The sequence below is a fragment of the Lipotes vexillifer genome, unplaced genomic scaffold, assembly GCF_000442215.2.
Source record: "Lipotes vexillifer unplaced genomic scaffold, Lipotes_vexillifer_v1.1 scaffold471, whole genome shotgun sequence".
Lineage (NCBI taxonomy): Eukaryota > Metazoa > Chordata > Mammalia > Artiodactyla > Lipotidae > Lipotes > Lipotes vexillifer.
The window spans coordinates 1881229-1900646 of NW_006780162.1; the positions used below are offsets into that span (position 1 = coordinate 1881229).

General features: G+C 41.8%; 1 protein-coding gene across 1 annotated transcript in view; it reads right to left on the minus strand.

Annotated features, from left to right (window-relative positions):
* The window catches only part of DNER (delta/notch like EGF repeat containing), a 333590-nt gene that overhangs the window by 124627 nt on the left and 189545 nt on the right, over window positions 1–19418 (minus strand). The window contains 1 exon segment of the mRNA XM_007453261.1: window positions 10957–11110. Within this exon segment, the coding sequence (XP_007453323.1) occupies window positions 10957–11110 (154 nt within the window).

Here is a 19418-nt window from a genome sequence, read left to right on the forward strand (position 1 = left end):
CGGCAGGCGGACCCTCAACCGCTGCGCCACCAGGGAAGCCCGATGTGGACCATTTTAAAGTCTTTATTGAATTGGTTACCATATTGTTTCTGTTTTATGTCTAGGTTTTTTGGCCACGAGACATGTGGGATCCCAGCTCCCCAACCAGGGATAGAACACGAACCCCCTGCAAGGGAAGGCGAAGTCCCAACAACTGGGCCGCCAGGAAAGCCCATGAGGGACTGGTTTTAGCTGAGACCTCCAACCCTTGCAGACGGGAGGCTGGGAAGGAAACGGGGGACAGGGAGGGGGGGATGGCAGGGAGAGGAAGACCAAACAAAAAGTTTGGAAGCATAAGCTCGTCCTTTGGAGTAGGAGGAGCATAAGAGGGTGGGTTCCCAGCAGCGTTATTCACAGCAGCCAAAAGGCGGAAACAACCCACATTCTGTCAATGGATAAAGGATAAACAAAATGTGGTGTCTCCATGCAATGGAATATTATTCGGGCATAAAAAGGAGTGAAATACTGACACATGCTCAACATGGATGAACCTTGAAAACATGATGCTGCGGGAAAGAAACCAGTCACAAAAGGCCACATATCATATTTTTCGACTTATATGAAATGTGCAGCGTAGGCAAATCTACAGAGACAGAAAGTAGATCAGGGGTCACCTAGGCCGCAGTGTGTGCGTGTGTGTGTAGCAGGTTCAGAGTGCCAGCTAAAGGAGAAAGGGCTGCTGTTAGGGTGATGAACAAATTCTAAGATTGACTGTGGTGACAGTTAACACAACTCTGTGAATATATTTTAAAGACCATTGACTTGTCCATTTCGATGGTATGTGGATTATATCTCAATAAAACTGCTATTTTAAAAAAAGCTTTGGCATCATCCACAACTACCCACTGCCACTCACACCTCACATTTAATCCACCAGAAGTGTCATCAGCAATCCCTTCAAATACACCCTGAATCCCAACCTCACCACTTCCAGTACCATGGTGCTCAAGCCGGCACTCTCTCTTTTCCAGAGAGTAAATGGCCTCCTGAGTGGTTTCCCAATTTTCCTTCCCTATGTGTATTCTCCTTCAAGAGGAAAATCAGATGGCCCACCCCAGTTCACACCCTCCAATGGCTTCCTGTCACTCTTGGGATAAAATCCCTGTCCTGCCCACATGGTCTGGTCCCAGCCAAGTGTCATCACTGGTTCTCTTCGGCTCTGTGCCCTTCACACACTCCTGGCATATTCATGCCTCAGGACCTCTGCATGTTCTATTCCCTCTGCCATTCACATCGTTCACAAGCTCATTTTATTCATTTTAGTCAGGTCTCTACACAAGCATTTCCCCTTCAAATAGGCCTCACCCAATCCCCCTGTCTAGTCATACTCCCAGTTCTTTATCTCTTTCCTGTATTTTATTTCTCTTCCTAGCATCTATCACCATGATGCGTTCCCTTGACCACACACACACACACACACACACACACACACACATACCCCAAAGAACACACACGTGCATATTGTTGACTCATCTCCTCACTAACACACCACCTCTATGAACATAGGGTCTTTGCTATTTCACAGTGGGGTTCTTAGCACTTAGAAAATACCCAGCACACAGTGGACACTTGACAAATGACTGTTGAATCAATCAGTGATCCTCACAACAAGCCCTTATTTTAAAGATGAGGAAACCCAAGAGAGGTGCGGAGGGCAATTCAAGGTCGCACAGTTAGTAAGTAGAAGAGACTGGACCCAAGGCTGGCCACACTACAGTTCTGTTTTGCCCCCTGGACCCAACTGGCACTCTCTCTGCATCATGGTCCATAGCCCGCCAGAGATGCCCATACCTCCCGCTCTACTCATAACTAGTGGAAAATTCACAGACCATGAGAATGTTTCAGTAAACACACTTTGACCCAAAGATGGACACAGTGTGAAGAAGCCTGACTTGCCCTGTGAGCTTATGGACCTTGGTCACATCCTCCACCGTTATGGAGTCGTCATTACCGCCCCCGCCACGTCACGTACAGAGGCACTTCTGAGGTTCCTTCCATTCTGAAACTGAACTAACCCACTTCTTCAAACCTGCACTCATCTGCCATTGGACTCACCCTTCGAGCTGGGTGTAGGGACTCAGCAAATTCTACTCGGGATTCACCTCCAGGAGGAGCAGACCCATTTCTAACTCACGCTCAAAGGCACCTTGATGCTGATTTGAGCCACACCCAGTGTTTAAAAGAGTAAAGCTGGGATGGGAACACATGCTGCACTCCCCTCACCTCGGAAATGATGAGTTTTAAAAACAGGCTGAAATCAACAATTAGTTGGAACGATGAACTGCTCTGAAGCTGAGATACATAATATTTTGGCAGTGGTGGTTCTGAACATGCATCACAGCTATTCTTTTCAGAAAAAGTAATAGCTCCTTGGAGGAAAAATTACACTCTTGAAATTAGAAGGCTTTTATAAAATAAATCCTGATTAAAGAAGTTAAATTCCACGTCTACTGTGAGCAAAGCACAAGGCGTGGCACTGACAGGGGATGGAGAAATAAAGAGTCATGTAACACAGCAGTGCCGCCCCGGGCCAGCCCCAATCGGATGTGGGAGGGAAAAAAAATACGTGTGCTACAGGGAGAAGCCTGGGGAGAGAAGGCAGAGAGGGGAGTTAAGGGAATCCAGTCCTCGATATACATCTGGATGCCTCAGATAGAATTTCATCTTATTCTATTCATTCATTCATTCAACAAATCTTTACTGAGCACCCACTATGTGCCATGGCTAAGTACTGGAGACATGTGTCAACAGAATTGGAGCTTGTTTTCTCATTTAATACTCATAACCAGCCGTGACGAGGGCTGTTGCCAAGTCCCTGCAAAGTCAAAGAAGCAGGCCCAGAGAGGTTGTGTAACTTGCCTAAGGAGCCCAGCTAGAAAACGGTAAGGATGGAAGCAGGATTGAGACTGCTGTCTCCAGAGGCTGTGGTCAAGTGGGACAGGTAGTGGTCTAGACGGGACCAGGTCTTCTGACTCTGGCACTTGGGGCTCATGTAACCTCAGGCAGCAAGCAGAGTCTCCAGGAAGTTCATTCTGAACCGGACAGTATGATAGTGGGGTGATGGGAAATAGCCCACATTTAAGTTCTAATTGTGTGAGATTTATCCTTGTGATCAGGGCATTCTGACTTCAGAGCCTGTGCTATTAAATTGTATGTTATAATTTTTAAAAATAATATAAAAGAGACCTTTCTAATTCTGTTCTGCACACTAACTGTGCCACTAACGTTATCTTTAGAGCAGTCTGTATTTGCCACTCACTGATTCTCACATCCTGCCCATCTGTATCCGGTCACCTGGTCACTGCCAACCAGTGTCACTTGGGAAGCTTCTAGGCGACGTGAAAACCGAGTGGCTATGACTATCTCCATATATGGTGTTGCCCTTCAGTGTGTCTGGTAACTCCCAGCCACCTTCCCTTGCTTCTGTCACCGTATGAAGTCTTTTAGGGAGACCTCAAAGCTTTTGAGGCACCCTTATCACATCAGTGTAAACAGAAGGCCACCAATGGTTTGGACAAACCTGTTGCCAAAGTCAATAACCTCCTCTTAGATTCTCCCGCAGTATTTGGTGCTATTGACAACCCCCTTCTTTTTGAAAGTATTGCCAAAAATTTCAAGAAAACTATCAATCACCCTTGATAAAAATTTCCCCCCAAAACAGAAATCGGATTGACCATAATCTACAATTCATCTTATATTGTGCAACACATGTATATGACACATCAATGTTTTACTATTGAAAAAAAAAGTCACCTCCTGCTTCCAAGAAATTGTAGTAAAAATCAAAATGGAAACTACAGCAGAGAGTTTATTACTTAATTCACTCAACATCCAACACACCATATTCATACATTTCTAGATTACCGATGACTCAAAAATCCTCTTTGTACTGGCATTTGATGTAGAAATTAAAGCAAAACATCAACATATTAGCAAATCTGCAGCAGAAGCTTCTTTGCTGAAAATAATATTTTTCCTTTCCAAGAATCGTTCTCTTCTCAAGAGAAATGAGTGTTGCATCAAGACAACGTCTCTGTGAAGACTTGTGGAAGTTTTCTCTGGTGACAACAACATGGCTTGAATTCATTCATTCATCAAACAAGATCATGTCTCATGATCAGACTCGCAAACATGAAAGCACAGCGATAAATTTTCAACAGGAAGCACACTTCCCACTGCTAGAGAGTTCTTATGCACATATCTGGAGCTTCAGAGGTCAATTAATTGATGTTAATTAACCCGGAAACAGTTTTTCTCACGAAGGAAATGTAGTTTTCCTATGGAAACATAAGCTTTTCAAGGACATTCAGAACTCAACTAAATAGAAAACGCCTCTTTTCAAGCATCCAGTCCCCGCTTTGGGGCAAAATGGCCTAATATTTCTCCTCTTAAGGAGAGTCCTGTTTGAAATGAGAAAGTTGAAAGCACGACATGGTTTTGAATCACATGTTTGTACCAGGAGAGTCCTCAGCTCGCAGTGCGGCTACACACACAGGAAAAGAGTGTAATAAAATGACCAAGAACATGGGCTTGGGAGCCCGGCAGAGGACCTGGGTTCAAACCTCAGCCCCAACAGTTATGGGCATGTGCACCTGGCATGGCGGAGACCATGAGAATGTTCGCCACACCGACTCCTCTTCCCAGGCAAAACCTCTAGGGACCAAGGGACCAAATTCTGGCAAACAGCATGTGGCGGCAGTGACACAACGACACGTCCAGGCACTGCTCTCAGAGCATCACACAAGACTCTCCAGATCCCTGAGTTACCACCTGGAGGCCAAGTGCCTTCATCCAACTATGACACAGCAGAAATTTAACCTTTGCTTGGAAGCCACTGAGATTCGGGGATTGGTGTGTGACTACCGTCGAGCATCCCTCTAATATTCTTGGCCAACTTACAAAATCCCCTGTGCCTCAGATTTCTCATCTACAAAAATGGTATAATTAAGAGTGTTATAGAGTGGTATAATTAACTAGGAGATTGTTCTAAAGAGCAGCCTTGGAAAGCACTTATCAGCACAGCCCTGGCACGTGGTTACACTGAACAAACACTAGCTATCAGCGTGTGCACACGTCTGTGTGTTTGTGTGCATGTGTGTGTGTACTACAGTAAAAAGCAGGTGGAGAGGGACTTCCCTGATGGCCCAGTGGTTTAGGACCCCGGGCTTCCACTGCAGGGCGTGCGGGTTCGATCCCTGGTCTGGGAACTAAGATCCCACATGATGTGGGGTGCGGCCAAAGAAAAAAAATGTTAAGAAGAAAAAAAAAGCAGATGGAGAGACAGAGCTAGATGCTCTATAAAAGGGGAAAGAAGGGCTGTTCCCACAGGACGTGGGAAATGATAAAGTAGAAACCGTCCTAAGAGAACTGCAGGAACAAGTCAGGAGGTAGCTGAGCAAAGAGACAGTTAGGTACCAGATTTCCTAGATCTCTTCTAGCCCTGCTTGGGATGTCCTAGAGCATGAGGAAAAATGGAGGCTATGGGAGAAGGAATCCCACAGCCCCAGTTCCAGGAAAGGCCAGTGAAGTTGCTACTGGAAGTCAGAGAGACCGTGATAGAAACAGGATGGCTGAGAGACCCCAGCCAATGTGAGGCCACCTTTGGATAAAGTAGAAGGTGAGAGAGATGAAGACAGAGCTACAGATTCAAGGAGAGGAGAAAAGATTTTAAATAGCTGCTGTGGTTCTCTAGCTGCTTTACATTTCTATTAAACAAGAAAGAATTTCTTTTAGGTGCTGGGGTTTTCTCACAGGTGGACAACTGTATGCAAACTCTATGCCATTCAAGAACCAGAAAACAGCATGATGTAAATGTCAGCGGAGATTATGTAAAGTTGTTTAAACTGTGACCAGTATACAAAGGTATGTATCTCTAAAATAAAACTGTATGTTATTTTATGAAAACTGGATAGATTTAAACCTGTAATATTCAGGAAATTGAAGAACAACTGTTAGAAAGTCGTTTATTAAAACAATAGCGACTTACAAATGTGGTGTTATAGTTTTGTTGTTTTAATAGAAGAAATAAAAGATGATCACTTTGCAAATCAAGATCTGTTTGCCGTATCTCAGCTTCCAGCGCAATTCTAATGAATTTACTGGAAATCACCAAACTGTCCCTGAGTCTAATTATCAAAATCCAATTCTTAGAGTGCAACTCTCTGTTCCTGAAGCTAATTGAAAGTCAAAGTACTTATTTTTATTGTTATTGTTGTTATTAGAAGAACCAAGGAGAATGCTGTATGTCTATATGTGCCACCTGGAAACACCCAGAAAAAGCCATGATGTGCTATCCACGTGAAAGATATTAAATCATCTTAGATGATAGAGGTGAAATTCTTCTCCCCACTAATAAGCAAAAACTAATTTACACTGCTTCTGGAAATTTCAAATCAACGGTTAAACACTGACAGTGCAGAAATGTCTAAAATGAGAATAAGCACAGTTAAAAATGTATAAAGTATCCAGTCATTCCAAATTCTATCAGCAGCTTTCTAGAGAAGGGGGCACAGTGTAAAGGTTTCATATACTATGTATTTATAGAAATGGAGTATCTTCGAAGAAGAAAAACAAAGTTAGAGTAAAAGATAAAATATCCCAATTTCAAACCATATATACAAAAATCAAATTCATATTAATTAAATACTTTGCTGAAAATCAAAAATTTTAAATGCCTGGTAGAAAATATACTTGAATATCATTTAGATCTTTAGGAAGGAAAATATTTTCTTAAAGAGGACATAAAATGGGGCTTCCCTGGTGGCGCAGTGGTTGAGAGTCTGCCTGCCGATGCAGGGGACACGGGTTCATGCCCCAGTCCGGGAGGATCCCACATGCCGCAGAGCGGCTGGGCCCGTGAGCCATGGCTGCTGAGCCTGCGCGTCCGGAGCCTGTGCTCCGCAACGGGACAGGCCGCAACAGTGAGAGGCCTGCGTACCGCAAAAAAAAAAAAAAAAAATCCCTCAAAGTTTTGGGATTAATATATACACATTCCTATATATAAAAGAGATAACCAACAAGGACCTACTGTATAGCACAGGGAACTCTACTCAATATTTTATAATAACCTATAAGGAAAAAGAAACTGAAAAAGAATACATATCTGAATCACTGTGCTATACACCTGAAACTAACACAACACTGTAAATCAACTAAACTCCAATTAAAAAAAGATCCCGCAAAGTGAAAAGACAAATTACACATTTGGAGAAAATATCTTCAATTCATACAATTGACAATGACAAATGATTAGAACAAAAAAGAAACAGAGAACTCTTGCAAACCAATGAGAAGAGCGCGCGCGCGCACACACACACACACACACACACACACACACACACACACACAAATTTGGACAAGAGATAGGAAAACAATGACCATAGGAAGAAGAGCCCAGCATCATTAGTGAACCACAAAATACAGAGACCACAATGAGGTACCTTTTCTACACCCATTCAGTTAGCAAAAATTAAAACTTCTGATACTACAAAATATTGAAGAAAATCTGAATCCATAAGATCGCTTATGCATTTCATGTGGGAGTATATATTTGTGCAGCCACCGTGGAAAACAGTTTGGCAAGACCGACTATAATTGATCAGTCATATATGTTATGTTCCAGCAATTCCACTCCTAGGTACAACCTAAAACAACCCCTAGCACATAAACAATGGAAGGCATACAAGAATGTGCTTATCTGTGCCTGTCCACAGGAGAACAGAGCAATGAAATTTTATATAGTAATCCAAAAGAATGAACTGCAACCATGTAGATGCATCTCAGCAAGTCGGGATCAAGTGAAAAAAGTAAGCACCAGACAATTACACACATGATGACATAACACGATTCACGCATGATGCTGTTTTTATAAATTTGAGCACAGTTAAAACAAAGATAAAATCTTCTGTAAAAAGCATGTAAATATGGGCTTCCCTGGTGGCGCACTGGTTGACAGTCCGCCTGCCGATGCAGGGGACGCGGGTTCGTGCCCCAGTCCGGGAAGATGCCACATGCCGCGGAGCGGCTGGGCCCGTGAGCCATGGCTGCTGAGCCTGCGCGTCCGGAGCCTGTGCTCCGCAACGGGAGAGGCCCGCGTACCGCAAAAACAAACAAACAAACAAACAAACAAAAAACATGTAAATACCAAGATCATATAAAGAGGAAAACAAAGGACGGATCAACTCAAGATTCAGGGTGACTGTCAGCTCTGGATGGGGAAGGGAGACCGAGGGATGGCCTGATGAGGAGACTATATGGTTAGTCATCAGGTTGAACTTCTGGTTTTGGTGGTGGTTCCACCAGTGATTACTGCATATTAAAGTATCTAAGTAAATATAGAAAAGCACGCTATGGACAAGATGAGAGAGTATCACGAACCAAGCATTATGGTCATTCCAATTCTATGCACCTGAGTTCCTTTAAAAATAGAGAAATCTCCTCTGAGAACAGACCTGAGTAAAATATCAAACAAATCATTTCAGTCCAAACAGTGACAAGCCCCACCTACCAGCCCTGATTGAGACTATTTATAGAAGGATCTTTATTCATCCTAGCATCGCTTATAAAAGAGAAATAAAACTGAAACTCTCTTAAAGACCCATCAATAGAGGAGTGGTTTAAAACATCAGGCCACGTTCATACTCTTTCATTAATCCATCTCATCAGCACATTGTCTGAGCATCCCGGATTCATCAGACACGGTGGGACACAATGTTGAACGGAACTATTCAGGTCCTGCTCTCACAGGGTTGACTCTGAGGAGGAAGACAGGCAGGAATCAAAGAACCACATGTGTACACATCCACTGCAAACAGATGAGGGCTGTGAAGGAAAGGAACGCCCAGCTATGAAAGAGGAAAAGGGAAGGAGACCTAGACTGAAGCATTCAGCTGAGACTTCCCAAGGAAAGGGGGCATTTAACAAGGTCCAAAGTAGAAACCAGGCAAAAGGGAGGCAGCAGGGAGAGCTGTCCAGGCACAGAGACGGGGAGGTGGTCCTGCAGCAGCTCATGCAGGCAGGGAGATGAAAGGCCAAGGTAGCTGGTCCCAGAGCAAGGTGAGCAGTGGGGTGAGATGGGGCTGGAAAGGTGGGTGAGCGACAGGTCACGGAGGAGAAGGAGGATGAGGACTCCGGTCTTCATCCCAGGAGCGATGGGAAGAGGGGGATTAAGTGGGAGAAAGCAGCTACATCAGATCTGCACTGGAAAATAACCACCCAGGAGAATGGACAGTCTGGGGGCATTGACATAACGAAAGCCAGGGCTCACTTTGGCGTGATCACTCTGGTTCCAGGGCACAGCACAGTCAAGAGGAGACAGAGAAAGTGTGAGAGGTTATCTCAGTTACACAGACAAGGGGCAAAGGCAGCTAGCCTGGGAGCAGTGGCAGTGGGGCTGCAGAGAAGGGGCGGGGGGATTTGCGAAGTCTTTTGGTGGTAAGATGGAGAACACTTGGAGGCAGAAAGGACAGAGGGTGGGGGCACTTAGGGTGACCTGTAGATGTCTGGCTTGTAGAAATAGATGGAACACCAGAAGCTGAGCTGTGTGGAGCTGGGGATGTGATGAACTCAGTTTTGGAATGACTGGGCTTAAGGTGGTCTGGAACATCTGAATGGAGATGGCAAGTAGGCAGTAGTCTCACCTGGAGATACAAATTTAGGAGATGTGCTACGAAACTGTTAAAATGAATAAGGTAGCCCCATATGTACTGACACGGAAGGATATGTATGATCTACTGGTAAATATACGCTGAAAAAAGTAAGTTGTAGAGCCGTATGTATACCATAATCAGTTTTTTTAAATATATAGAAAAATACTCAATCATCTGATCTGTAAGGGAAATCTCACACACACACACACACACACACACACACACACACACACACACACACACACACACACACACACACACACACACTGGTCTGGAAAAAATATATCAAACTATTGACCTACCCTTATTATAGAGTTTGGGCTGGGACAGATGAGTGAAGGACTTTCCCTTTTTTGTTTATGAATTTCTGCATGGATGGGCCTTGCTTCTTACAATGAGCACTTAATCACCCCAACTCCCACTTCACTCCATCCTCAGCTCCTACATCACCCTGAATCCCTGCCCAGTGGCAAATGTTGGCAACAGGCTGAGATGGAAAAAGAAAGATGATGTCAGTTTTCCATGATATTGATGATAAAAAAGGAGTAATTTGGTGTTCGCCTTTAAGCTGCATCAAAATAGCTGTATCAAAATGTTCACCAATAAAATGCCATTCCTGCTCCTTGAGGGTTTATGTTTATAACCAATTGGCTGAGCAGTAAGTCAATAAGATGATTGCCAGAGAATAGAAGTCTGTTGTCCTCTGCCCTCTCCTTTGTGCTCCGAGGGTCTGAAAGTCTCATGTAAGATCAATGAATCCCCCATACTAACCAAGGAATATTAAAGACTTGCCCCATTGTGCAGGATGGTGTTCCAAGAACTTGGAACAATGAACATACGTGAACACAAGGAAATGAACACAAATGAGAGGACTGGGTGGCATTACCTAACACCCTGCATAGTTTAGCCTAAATTCTCCTTAAGTTACTTAGCATGCTATCACTCAGCACAGCGCCAGCCCACATTCAGTACATATTTGCAGAATTGTCTTTGAAACATCCAGGCCTCTATTTGACCAGGAATATCATTAGTCCAGAACAAAAATGGTGGAATGCTAAGACAGAAGCATCCTAACATCAGAAAGCCAGCCAAAGAACATGATGTTTATCCCCATAGAAACTTCCTTCCTCCATTTCTATCAGCATGGGCTGATGGAACCAAATGAGACCTTAAAGTCACCTGTCCAACAATGTATGCTTAACCATCCTTAATTAATAAGTGTCTATTCTACAGAGAGACACATAGCAACTATGAACTATGGAAACCTTACCAGCAAGGCAAACACAGGTAAAGTTGCCCCCATCTTGCTTTTCATTCGCATCAACACAGCTCGCATTGTTCTGGCAGGGTTTCCTCTGGCAGGCGTCAAATTCTTCACAGAAAGTACCCGTGTACTGATCATCACAGTTACACGAAAAAGTTGCCTAAAACACAAATATATGGTGTATGTTACTTGAGTCCCCTAAAATGTGTGCGTTGACTGTGAAACTCAAAGTTCAAACGTACCACTTATTTTTATAATTGTATCAACACTAAGTATTTAAATCGTATCACTTATATCATGATCTGATTAAAATCATAGCTTTAAAAAATAGTCTATTTCTTTACAGTTTAATTTCAAACATGTTTTTTATTGATATGTATCGCAATGGTTTTCAACCTTCCTAAACCATAAATGGAAAAATAATTATTTTAAGCAAAAAATAAAGTTTTGCTGGCCTGACATGGAAATGAGAATTATGCCAGAGCAGATGTATTGAGCTACAGTCATTAAATTAGATGTCACTCCAAATGAAATCCTTCAGCATAGATAGTGCCTGCGACAAAAGCATCAGGAAATGTGGCACGGGGCCCACCCTTCCAAATCACTGAGAGAATTTACCAAACCACTCTGCACATGAGGCTCAATGTGCAGCCACGCAGATGAGGGAAAATAAAAAGGACCGTTTTGTTTGGTTTGTTATACTAGTAAAAGACCATAAGTCAGACCCACAGAACTGCATTTGACTGGAAGCTTCATTTCTGAGGCAGTTGTAAAATCCAAATAAAACAGAGCCTTCCTGCTCTCTTCCTAATGCTGGCCTGAGGGTGGTGATGCATCTAAAAAAAACACAGATCTGGCTCCAAAGCCTTGTTGTAGATGTGACTGCAGATTCTCATGAAGAATGGAGAGGAGGAAGCAAAGGAGAATGGTATAAATAAAACTTACTGCATAAAAAAAAAAAAAAAAAAAAAAAAAACAGACCAAAGAACCCTTCCCAGCTCTCCCCAAGCCCCACACATCAGGCAGGTGTTTCAAAGCCCCGCCGCCGACAGCCTCTCCCAGCCCTGCCTACTTCCCTCTCTGGAGGGGGTGGGGGACCCAGGCTCCTGCCCTTGATCTTACAGGACTCTCTGGGCTCCTCCAGGTATTGTTAACTCAGGATCCCACCCCGTACCCACCCACCCCCACCAAGCACTACACAACATCTTTTCTCTTAAAAAACAAAAGGGTTGTCTTCTCTTTAATTTTTTGTCTCTTAATCAAGTTTTATACTTCTTGTCCATTTCTTGATTAAGTTACTCCTGAATATTTAGATTTCTTTGTAGCTATTGCTAATGAGATCCTTTCCTCACCCCTTTCTTGTAATACCCATCATACTTGCTAGCGATTATTACTGACATGTAAAGTGATAACGTTATGTTACCTGTCATCACCCTGGGCTCTCATTACAGGTCAGAGGTTTTAGTTGATTCTCTTGAGTTTTTCAGATAAAACAAGCACCCCCCCCCCAAAAAAAACAAAGAGAACATCAATTGCAAATCATGATAATGTCACCTTCTCTTCTCTAGTCCTCATGGTTACATTGGTGGCACATCCAGAATAATTTTGATTTCAAAGGGAGGTTTGTAGAATTTATCACTAAGTAGAATGCTTGGAACAATGATCAAATTTTATCAAATGCCATTTTAGCTTCTATTTTTAAAAATTATCTTTTTTATCTCTAACCTATCAGTATGTGAATTGAATGTTTAAATTCCCTACTATTGACTCCTTACATTCCTGGAAGGAAAACCCACAGAGGTCATTAGGTAAAATTGTTTTATGGCTGCATTCTATTTGTAGTTATATTTCTATGGCCTCCATCTAACTTGCCCTAACCCACAGACTCCTTTTCTAAGAAAAACTGTCCCCTGCATGGTGAGATCACAGTTTACACCATAAGAGGATGCCTCTTGTCACAAGCGACTAAACCAGGAGTGGATGGAACTCTGACCTCTGCAACCAACCAAGAAGCCAGACAGTCAAACATGACATTTAGCTCAACCAAAAGAGCCAGATTTTATGTAGGTGTCTTTCTTTTGTTAGTTGAAGTTGTAGTTGTTGTTAAGGGAATAGGACACATCCTTATAAACTGCATAATCAAGTCCTCTTTAGTTTAAGGACACACTCATCAATTATATCTTAGAAACTAGAACTGGAATAAAAGCAATGGCTTTTTCTACTTAAGTTAGAGGTAAATTTTCTGCCTTCTGTTTCTATCATCTCATACCTCCTTGTGGCAAACGGAAGTTCCCTCTGCATTCTAGCAATAGTTGACTTCTTATCTGGTTTTTTTTTGATGCTGTGAGTTTTTCCCCCTTTCGTGTGTTTGTATAGACTTTGTAGTTGAAAGCTGGGAAAAGCTCATTAAGGACTATTAGAAAGGCAGCCTTGTAACTAGGAAACTCCTTTTCTGTCTTCTACCTAAATAGATGCTTCTCCAAAGAAGATATACAGATGGCCAACAGGCAAAGGAAAAGATGTTCAACATTGCTAATTATTAGAGAAATGCAAATCAAAATTACAGTGAGGTATTATATCGCTCTGGTCAGAATGGCCATCATTAAAAAGTCTACAAATAACAAATGCTGGAGAGGATGTGGAGAAAAGGGAACCCTCCTACACTGTTGGTAGGAATGTACATTGGTGCAGCCACTACGGAAAACAGTATCGAGGTTCCTCAAAAAACTAAAAATAGAGTTGCCATAGGATCCAGCAATCCCATTCCTGGGCATATATCTGTAGAAAACTCTAATTTGAAAAGATACATGCACCCCAATGTTCAGGGCAGCACTATTTACAATAGCCAAGACATGGAAGCAACTTAAATGTCCATCAACAGATGAATAAAGAAGATATGGTACATATATACAATGGAATATTACTCAGCCATAAAAAAGAACAAAATAATGTCATTACAGCAACATGGGTGGACCTAGAGATTGTCATCCTGAGTGAAGTAAGTCAGAAAAAGAAAGACAACTACCATATGATATCACTTATATGTGAAATCTAAAATATGATACAAGCAAACTTATTTACCAAACAGAAACAGACTCACAGACATAGAAAACAAACTTATGGTCACCAAAAGGAAAAGGGGGTGGGGAAGGGATAAATTAGGAGTTTGAGATTAGCAGATACAAACTACTATATATAAACAAGGGCCTACTGTATAGCACAGGGAAGTATACTCAATGTCTTATAATAAACCATAATAGAAAAGAATACATATAACTGAATCACTGCTGTACACCAGAACTAACACAACATTGTAACTCAACTACACTTCAATGAAAAAATAAAAATAAATAAATAAAAATTGAAAAGTAGATCTCTCTTCTAAGGAAAACCTTGTCCTTGCTCCAATGGACAACAGTGCACAACGCTGATATTTGCAAGAGGCTGTCTGGAGCCCCTTGTGCATCTGCAGAGTTGTGACCGCCTTTGAATGTAAAAGCTGTGCATACCCAGCAGGCACAGTTCCAAACCGGGCCTCAGCATCATAATAAATTACTCCATGTGACTATTTTTGGCAGCTGTCCACTAAAAATTACTTGGTTTGTATCCAGTCATTCCATTTTTCAGATAAATTTCTCTGGTCATTTGGGGGATACATTTTGCATATAATTCATCTGGCAAGTTCCATGGAAAATATGTTACTTGTGAAAATAAATTATTAAACGCCCCAAATCAAATGTCTTTCAGTTAGCATTGATTGAATTTATATATATATATATATATATATATACTTTTTTTAAAAATTGAAGCGTAGTTGAATGAATTGAAAGATAAAACGAAAGCCACGCATTTTGTTTTAAGAAGGAAACTTGAAAGAAACCTTAAGAAATTGTTGAAACAATTGCTTTTGACCAAGCAAAGCACTGAATTGATTCTAAAACTTTGACTGATGGATGAGGAAGAAGATTAACAAATGTTTACATACCCTTGACCGTAAAATTTTAGTTAAATATTTGTGTATTATGTGTCACGCTGTCCATAAAGTTAGATTTCTTCCAAAGTCTACTTTCTAAGAATGAAGAACTTTCCTATAATATTAAAAAGATTTTTAAATAGCTTCAAGACTTTGACTTGTAAGGGGCCATAAATATTTATTAGGAAAGTATGTTTTTAGTGTATTTATTGTAAAAACAAAAAAAACTGTGTTTGATCACTGATGTGTATAAACTATTCTGTCAACCCTGAGTTTAACCCACTGACTATGATAGCAGTAACCTATGTCCAACTGAGTTAACTGGCGTAAGAGACAAAATGGACTTAGTTAAAATTAGTAGCATAGCTAAGTTACAGAGAGGGACTTCCTTGAAAAATTATTATATATTTATAGGTAAAAATATTTTTTCAAGTAAAATGAAAAATGACCCTCAGAGATTAATTTTAAAAACCAATGCAGAATCTCAGTTTTTCTCAATAGCTTGAAGTCAAATATTCCATTCGTACAGTAATGAAACTTTCTCACACAGCGGTAGGAAGCTTACTTTGAAAAGTTCTAGCTTAAAAAAATTGCAGTCATACCTGTGTTCACTTATTCACCCATATATATTGAGCACTTATGAAGAGCCAGGCACTGTTCTGGGGACACAAAAGTGAACAAGACTCTCTCATGGAGATTATATTCTAGTGGGAGTGACTGACACATGAAATGATTAATAATAAATTCGGTGATAAATGCTGTGGGGAAAATTAAGTAGGGAAGGGGAAGAGAAGGGTCCTATAAGAAACATCCCTTTAAAATCTACTATTGCGTTTACCATGAAGATGTTGGCAAGAGCGTATATGCCATGCATCATTTTCTACCTCATTTATAAATTCCTTCCCAAGAAAATTCACTCATTTAAAAGTGTTACTAGTCATAAGAACTGATGTTTTGTCCTCATGAATGATGGAGATTATGTGACTGCTCTTTTTTTTTCCCTTTTTGATTTGGCTGCCATACACTCAGAGTCTACTAGAAGTTCAGTTTTAACAACACTCTAGGGCTCTGTGACCTATATGACTGTTTCCGCTTTCCAACTAGGATATCACTTTTTAATTTATATTTTCTCTGACTCTAACTTATTTTCTTGTATTTTTATATTTCAATACTTTACAAAATAAAGAGCCAAATGTCTGAACAAATAAATCTAAATTCCCCAGCATGGCACACAGGTCATTGGCAATCTGGCCCCAGCTTACTTTTTCTGTCTCATCCTCTGCAATTTTCACCTCTCAGTAAAGCCTACTTGTCATGAACAAATCATCCCAGAGACAGAAGGGTTTTTTGTTGTTGTTGTTGTTTGGCTGTGCTGGGTCTTCGTTGCTGTGCGCGGGCTCTTCTCTAGTTGCGGCGAGTGAGGGCTACTCTTCGTTGCAATGTGCGAGCTTCTCACTGCGGTGGCTTCTCTCGTTGCAGAGCCCAGGCTCTAGGCACGCAGGCTTCAGTAGTTGTGACACACGGGCTCAGTAGTTGTGGCTTGCAGGCTCTAGAGCACAGGCTCAGCAGTTGTGGCACGTGGGCTTAGTTGCTCCACAGCATGTGGGATCTTCCCGGACCAGGGATTGAACCCGTGTCCCCTGCATTGGCAGGAGGACTCTTAACCACTGAGCCACCAGGGAAGACCAGAGAGAGAAGCTTTTTGAGGAGCTTTATTTTTCTCTTTCAGAGTCAGAATTTAGCAATTCCTGCTTACTTTCTCCCTTAAACAAAGTATACAGAAAATATACATCTCTTTTTGGTGTCCCAGTGACATCAGTGAACATAAAAAACTCAGCCAACTAGACACTGAAGCTCATTGTTTATAGGGCTTGCTCATATTGAACTATCTCTTTAATCTTCACCACATCTGTCAGGTGGGTATCCCCAGATCCATTTTAGGAGTTGAGAACAGACTCAACAGAGAGGTCAGATAAATTGTTTAAGGTGTCCCAGTTGGCAAGTGTAGGGTCAAGGCTTAAAACAATATCGTCCAATTCCAAGTCCTTTTCCACTCACAGCTGCATATCATCCTATCATCACCGTGATGATCTACGGGTACCATGGATCCATGTGGGGACGTCCTTCACCCTTACTCTAAAATGACCCCCCAATGATAGTAGTATTTTATTTCCAGATCCAGATATCTGTAGTTTTTCCACCTCCTCCCTTGCTGTCTGGCTGTCTTCCCTATCAGCATCTTGACTGTTCTTTAGGTTCACTGATCCTAATTTCCTTCAGCCTTAAGAAAAATACCAAATCTATTCAAATAATGTGTCAAAATAGAGTAAAAACCTCCTTCCTGGGGGATGAATGCATCTCTTGTACATAAAGTGCCTAATCACTCATGGACAGACTTGGAAACTTTGGGTGATTCTTCACCAGAATTGGAGGTCCTTGATGTCTGCATATATAATAGACATTTGAGTGTTCACTGAATAAAGCTGACTTTATAGTCTGCTCCTTAAAGGTAGACCTGCCTGAGAGTTCTGTGCAGGGTGAGGGTCCTCTTCTCCTACTTCCTTGTCCATCTCTGATGATCTCGTGATTTATTAGAATCAGAGCCACTTATACATTCTTGATCCACATCTTCATGCTAAAGGGGATGCTGGAACAAGGATTAGGAGGACAATTCCAAACCAAAACCTCTGAAAATGGAAAGGAGATGATTTAAGCCACTCCCACCTAACAGACCCTCAAAGCCAACTTCAACTTACATCATGGATCAGCCTGATTCCAAACAACATCTGGGAGATTCATAGTTAAATGTCTGAACATCTGCAAGGTCAAAACTCTGGCTAATGAGTCGATAATTGCTGAAACTAGGCGATGCAGACATGGTAGTTTGCCAAATGACTCTCTCTACTTTTATGCATGTAGAAATTTCCCATAATAAAAAATTCGCTGTTTTTATTTTAAGAGCCTGGCTAAATCCCAGGAAAGGAAAGATAAAACTTTGAAACATTAGAATCACATTTCAGCATCCTGTGTCCAGCTCCTCCCTGAGGGATGTGCTATTGCATTTACTGCAGGGACGTTGTGGAGAACATTGTGTGCACATCACCACGTCCCTGTACATGAAGTCCCACTCTAGAAATTCATTTCACATCCAAGTGCCAGGAAAAGCTCTGCTTGCCCTAAGGGACTGACATGTCTTCTGCTGTGGACAATATGAATCACAAAACTGAGCATACTTCCCTCTGAACAGTCCAGTTTTCTTGAAGAGAAGGCTCAACCATTCCTAGGCCAAAGGAAGGCATGGCCACCTCTCAGCTTGCCCAGCATGCCAGGGTCATAAGCAGGGCACAGCCAGCCCAGGCCACAGCTGGGAGAGAATTCCTGCTTACAGAGCCTACGGGGAAACATTCGGAAGACCTCTCTAAACTAGGAGGCCACACACGGCAGGGTCAAGAAGTAGAGTCTGTTTCCTAACGTTGCAAAGCTCTGGAATCTTTTTGCTCCCAGTTAACGGAGGGGCAATTGTCCGTGAAGATGATCCCCCCCCCAGTAAGGGCTTTCTGTAGCCCCCTGACTGAGTGCTTATACTGCTCTAAGAGGACTTCAGGGAAGGAAGGCAATGAATCCTGTCTAACTCATGAAACAATGAAGCATTAGTCAGATTCTAACCTGAGCTGTCCCATCATGCCAACTGCACTGACCCTCAATCTGTGGAGATGGAGGCCACAGAAGCCTCATCCTCGTTGTTCTAAGCCAAGAGCTTATTATTCCAGCTGTAGGGACCACAGCAGGTGGTCATTCAGGTCTGAAATTGCATAGCTGACAAACACTAAAACCTTGATAAAAAGCAGTGACCATAGCGCACGTTTTTATTTCATTAAACACAGGTGGCCTGTAACTAAAGGGTCAGAAGATCAGTCTAGCAAGTTCTCTTAGACACGTAGAATTCAGCCTTTTACTAAATCCAGATTTAGTATTTCAAGAGACAGAAAGGATTATGTTAACATAAAACTTAAGAGACTATCTGGGAATTCTATTTATGATGTAAAAGTCCTTATAAATGCTTTTTCCTGAGCCCAGGCCACACAAGAACACCTGGAGCCCAGCCACAGAGACACACTGTTGCCTCTTGTTGGGAACACAGTGAGCCATCTCAAAGGAAAACTCGTTATGAATTACATTTTTAAAATTCTTGTCCATTGGCTGGGTCTCACTGTTCTATTATTCACATTCAATTTAAACAACATACTCTCATTGCTTACAGCTCATAATCTTATTTTCCCATTAGCCTTAGATATGCTATTGCTCTTCTATTTGGGTTCATTAATTTCAAATGTAGTAGCTTATTTTTTTTTCAAGTAAAGCTTAGAAACATGCAGATCATCTAAACACTGAATGCAAGACGTGACATTCATGAATTCCTAGAACTCGTTTCTTTGGCTTAAACATTAAATTCTAAATGATAGGAACAATAATGAATGAGACAGCCACACTCTTT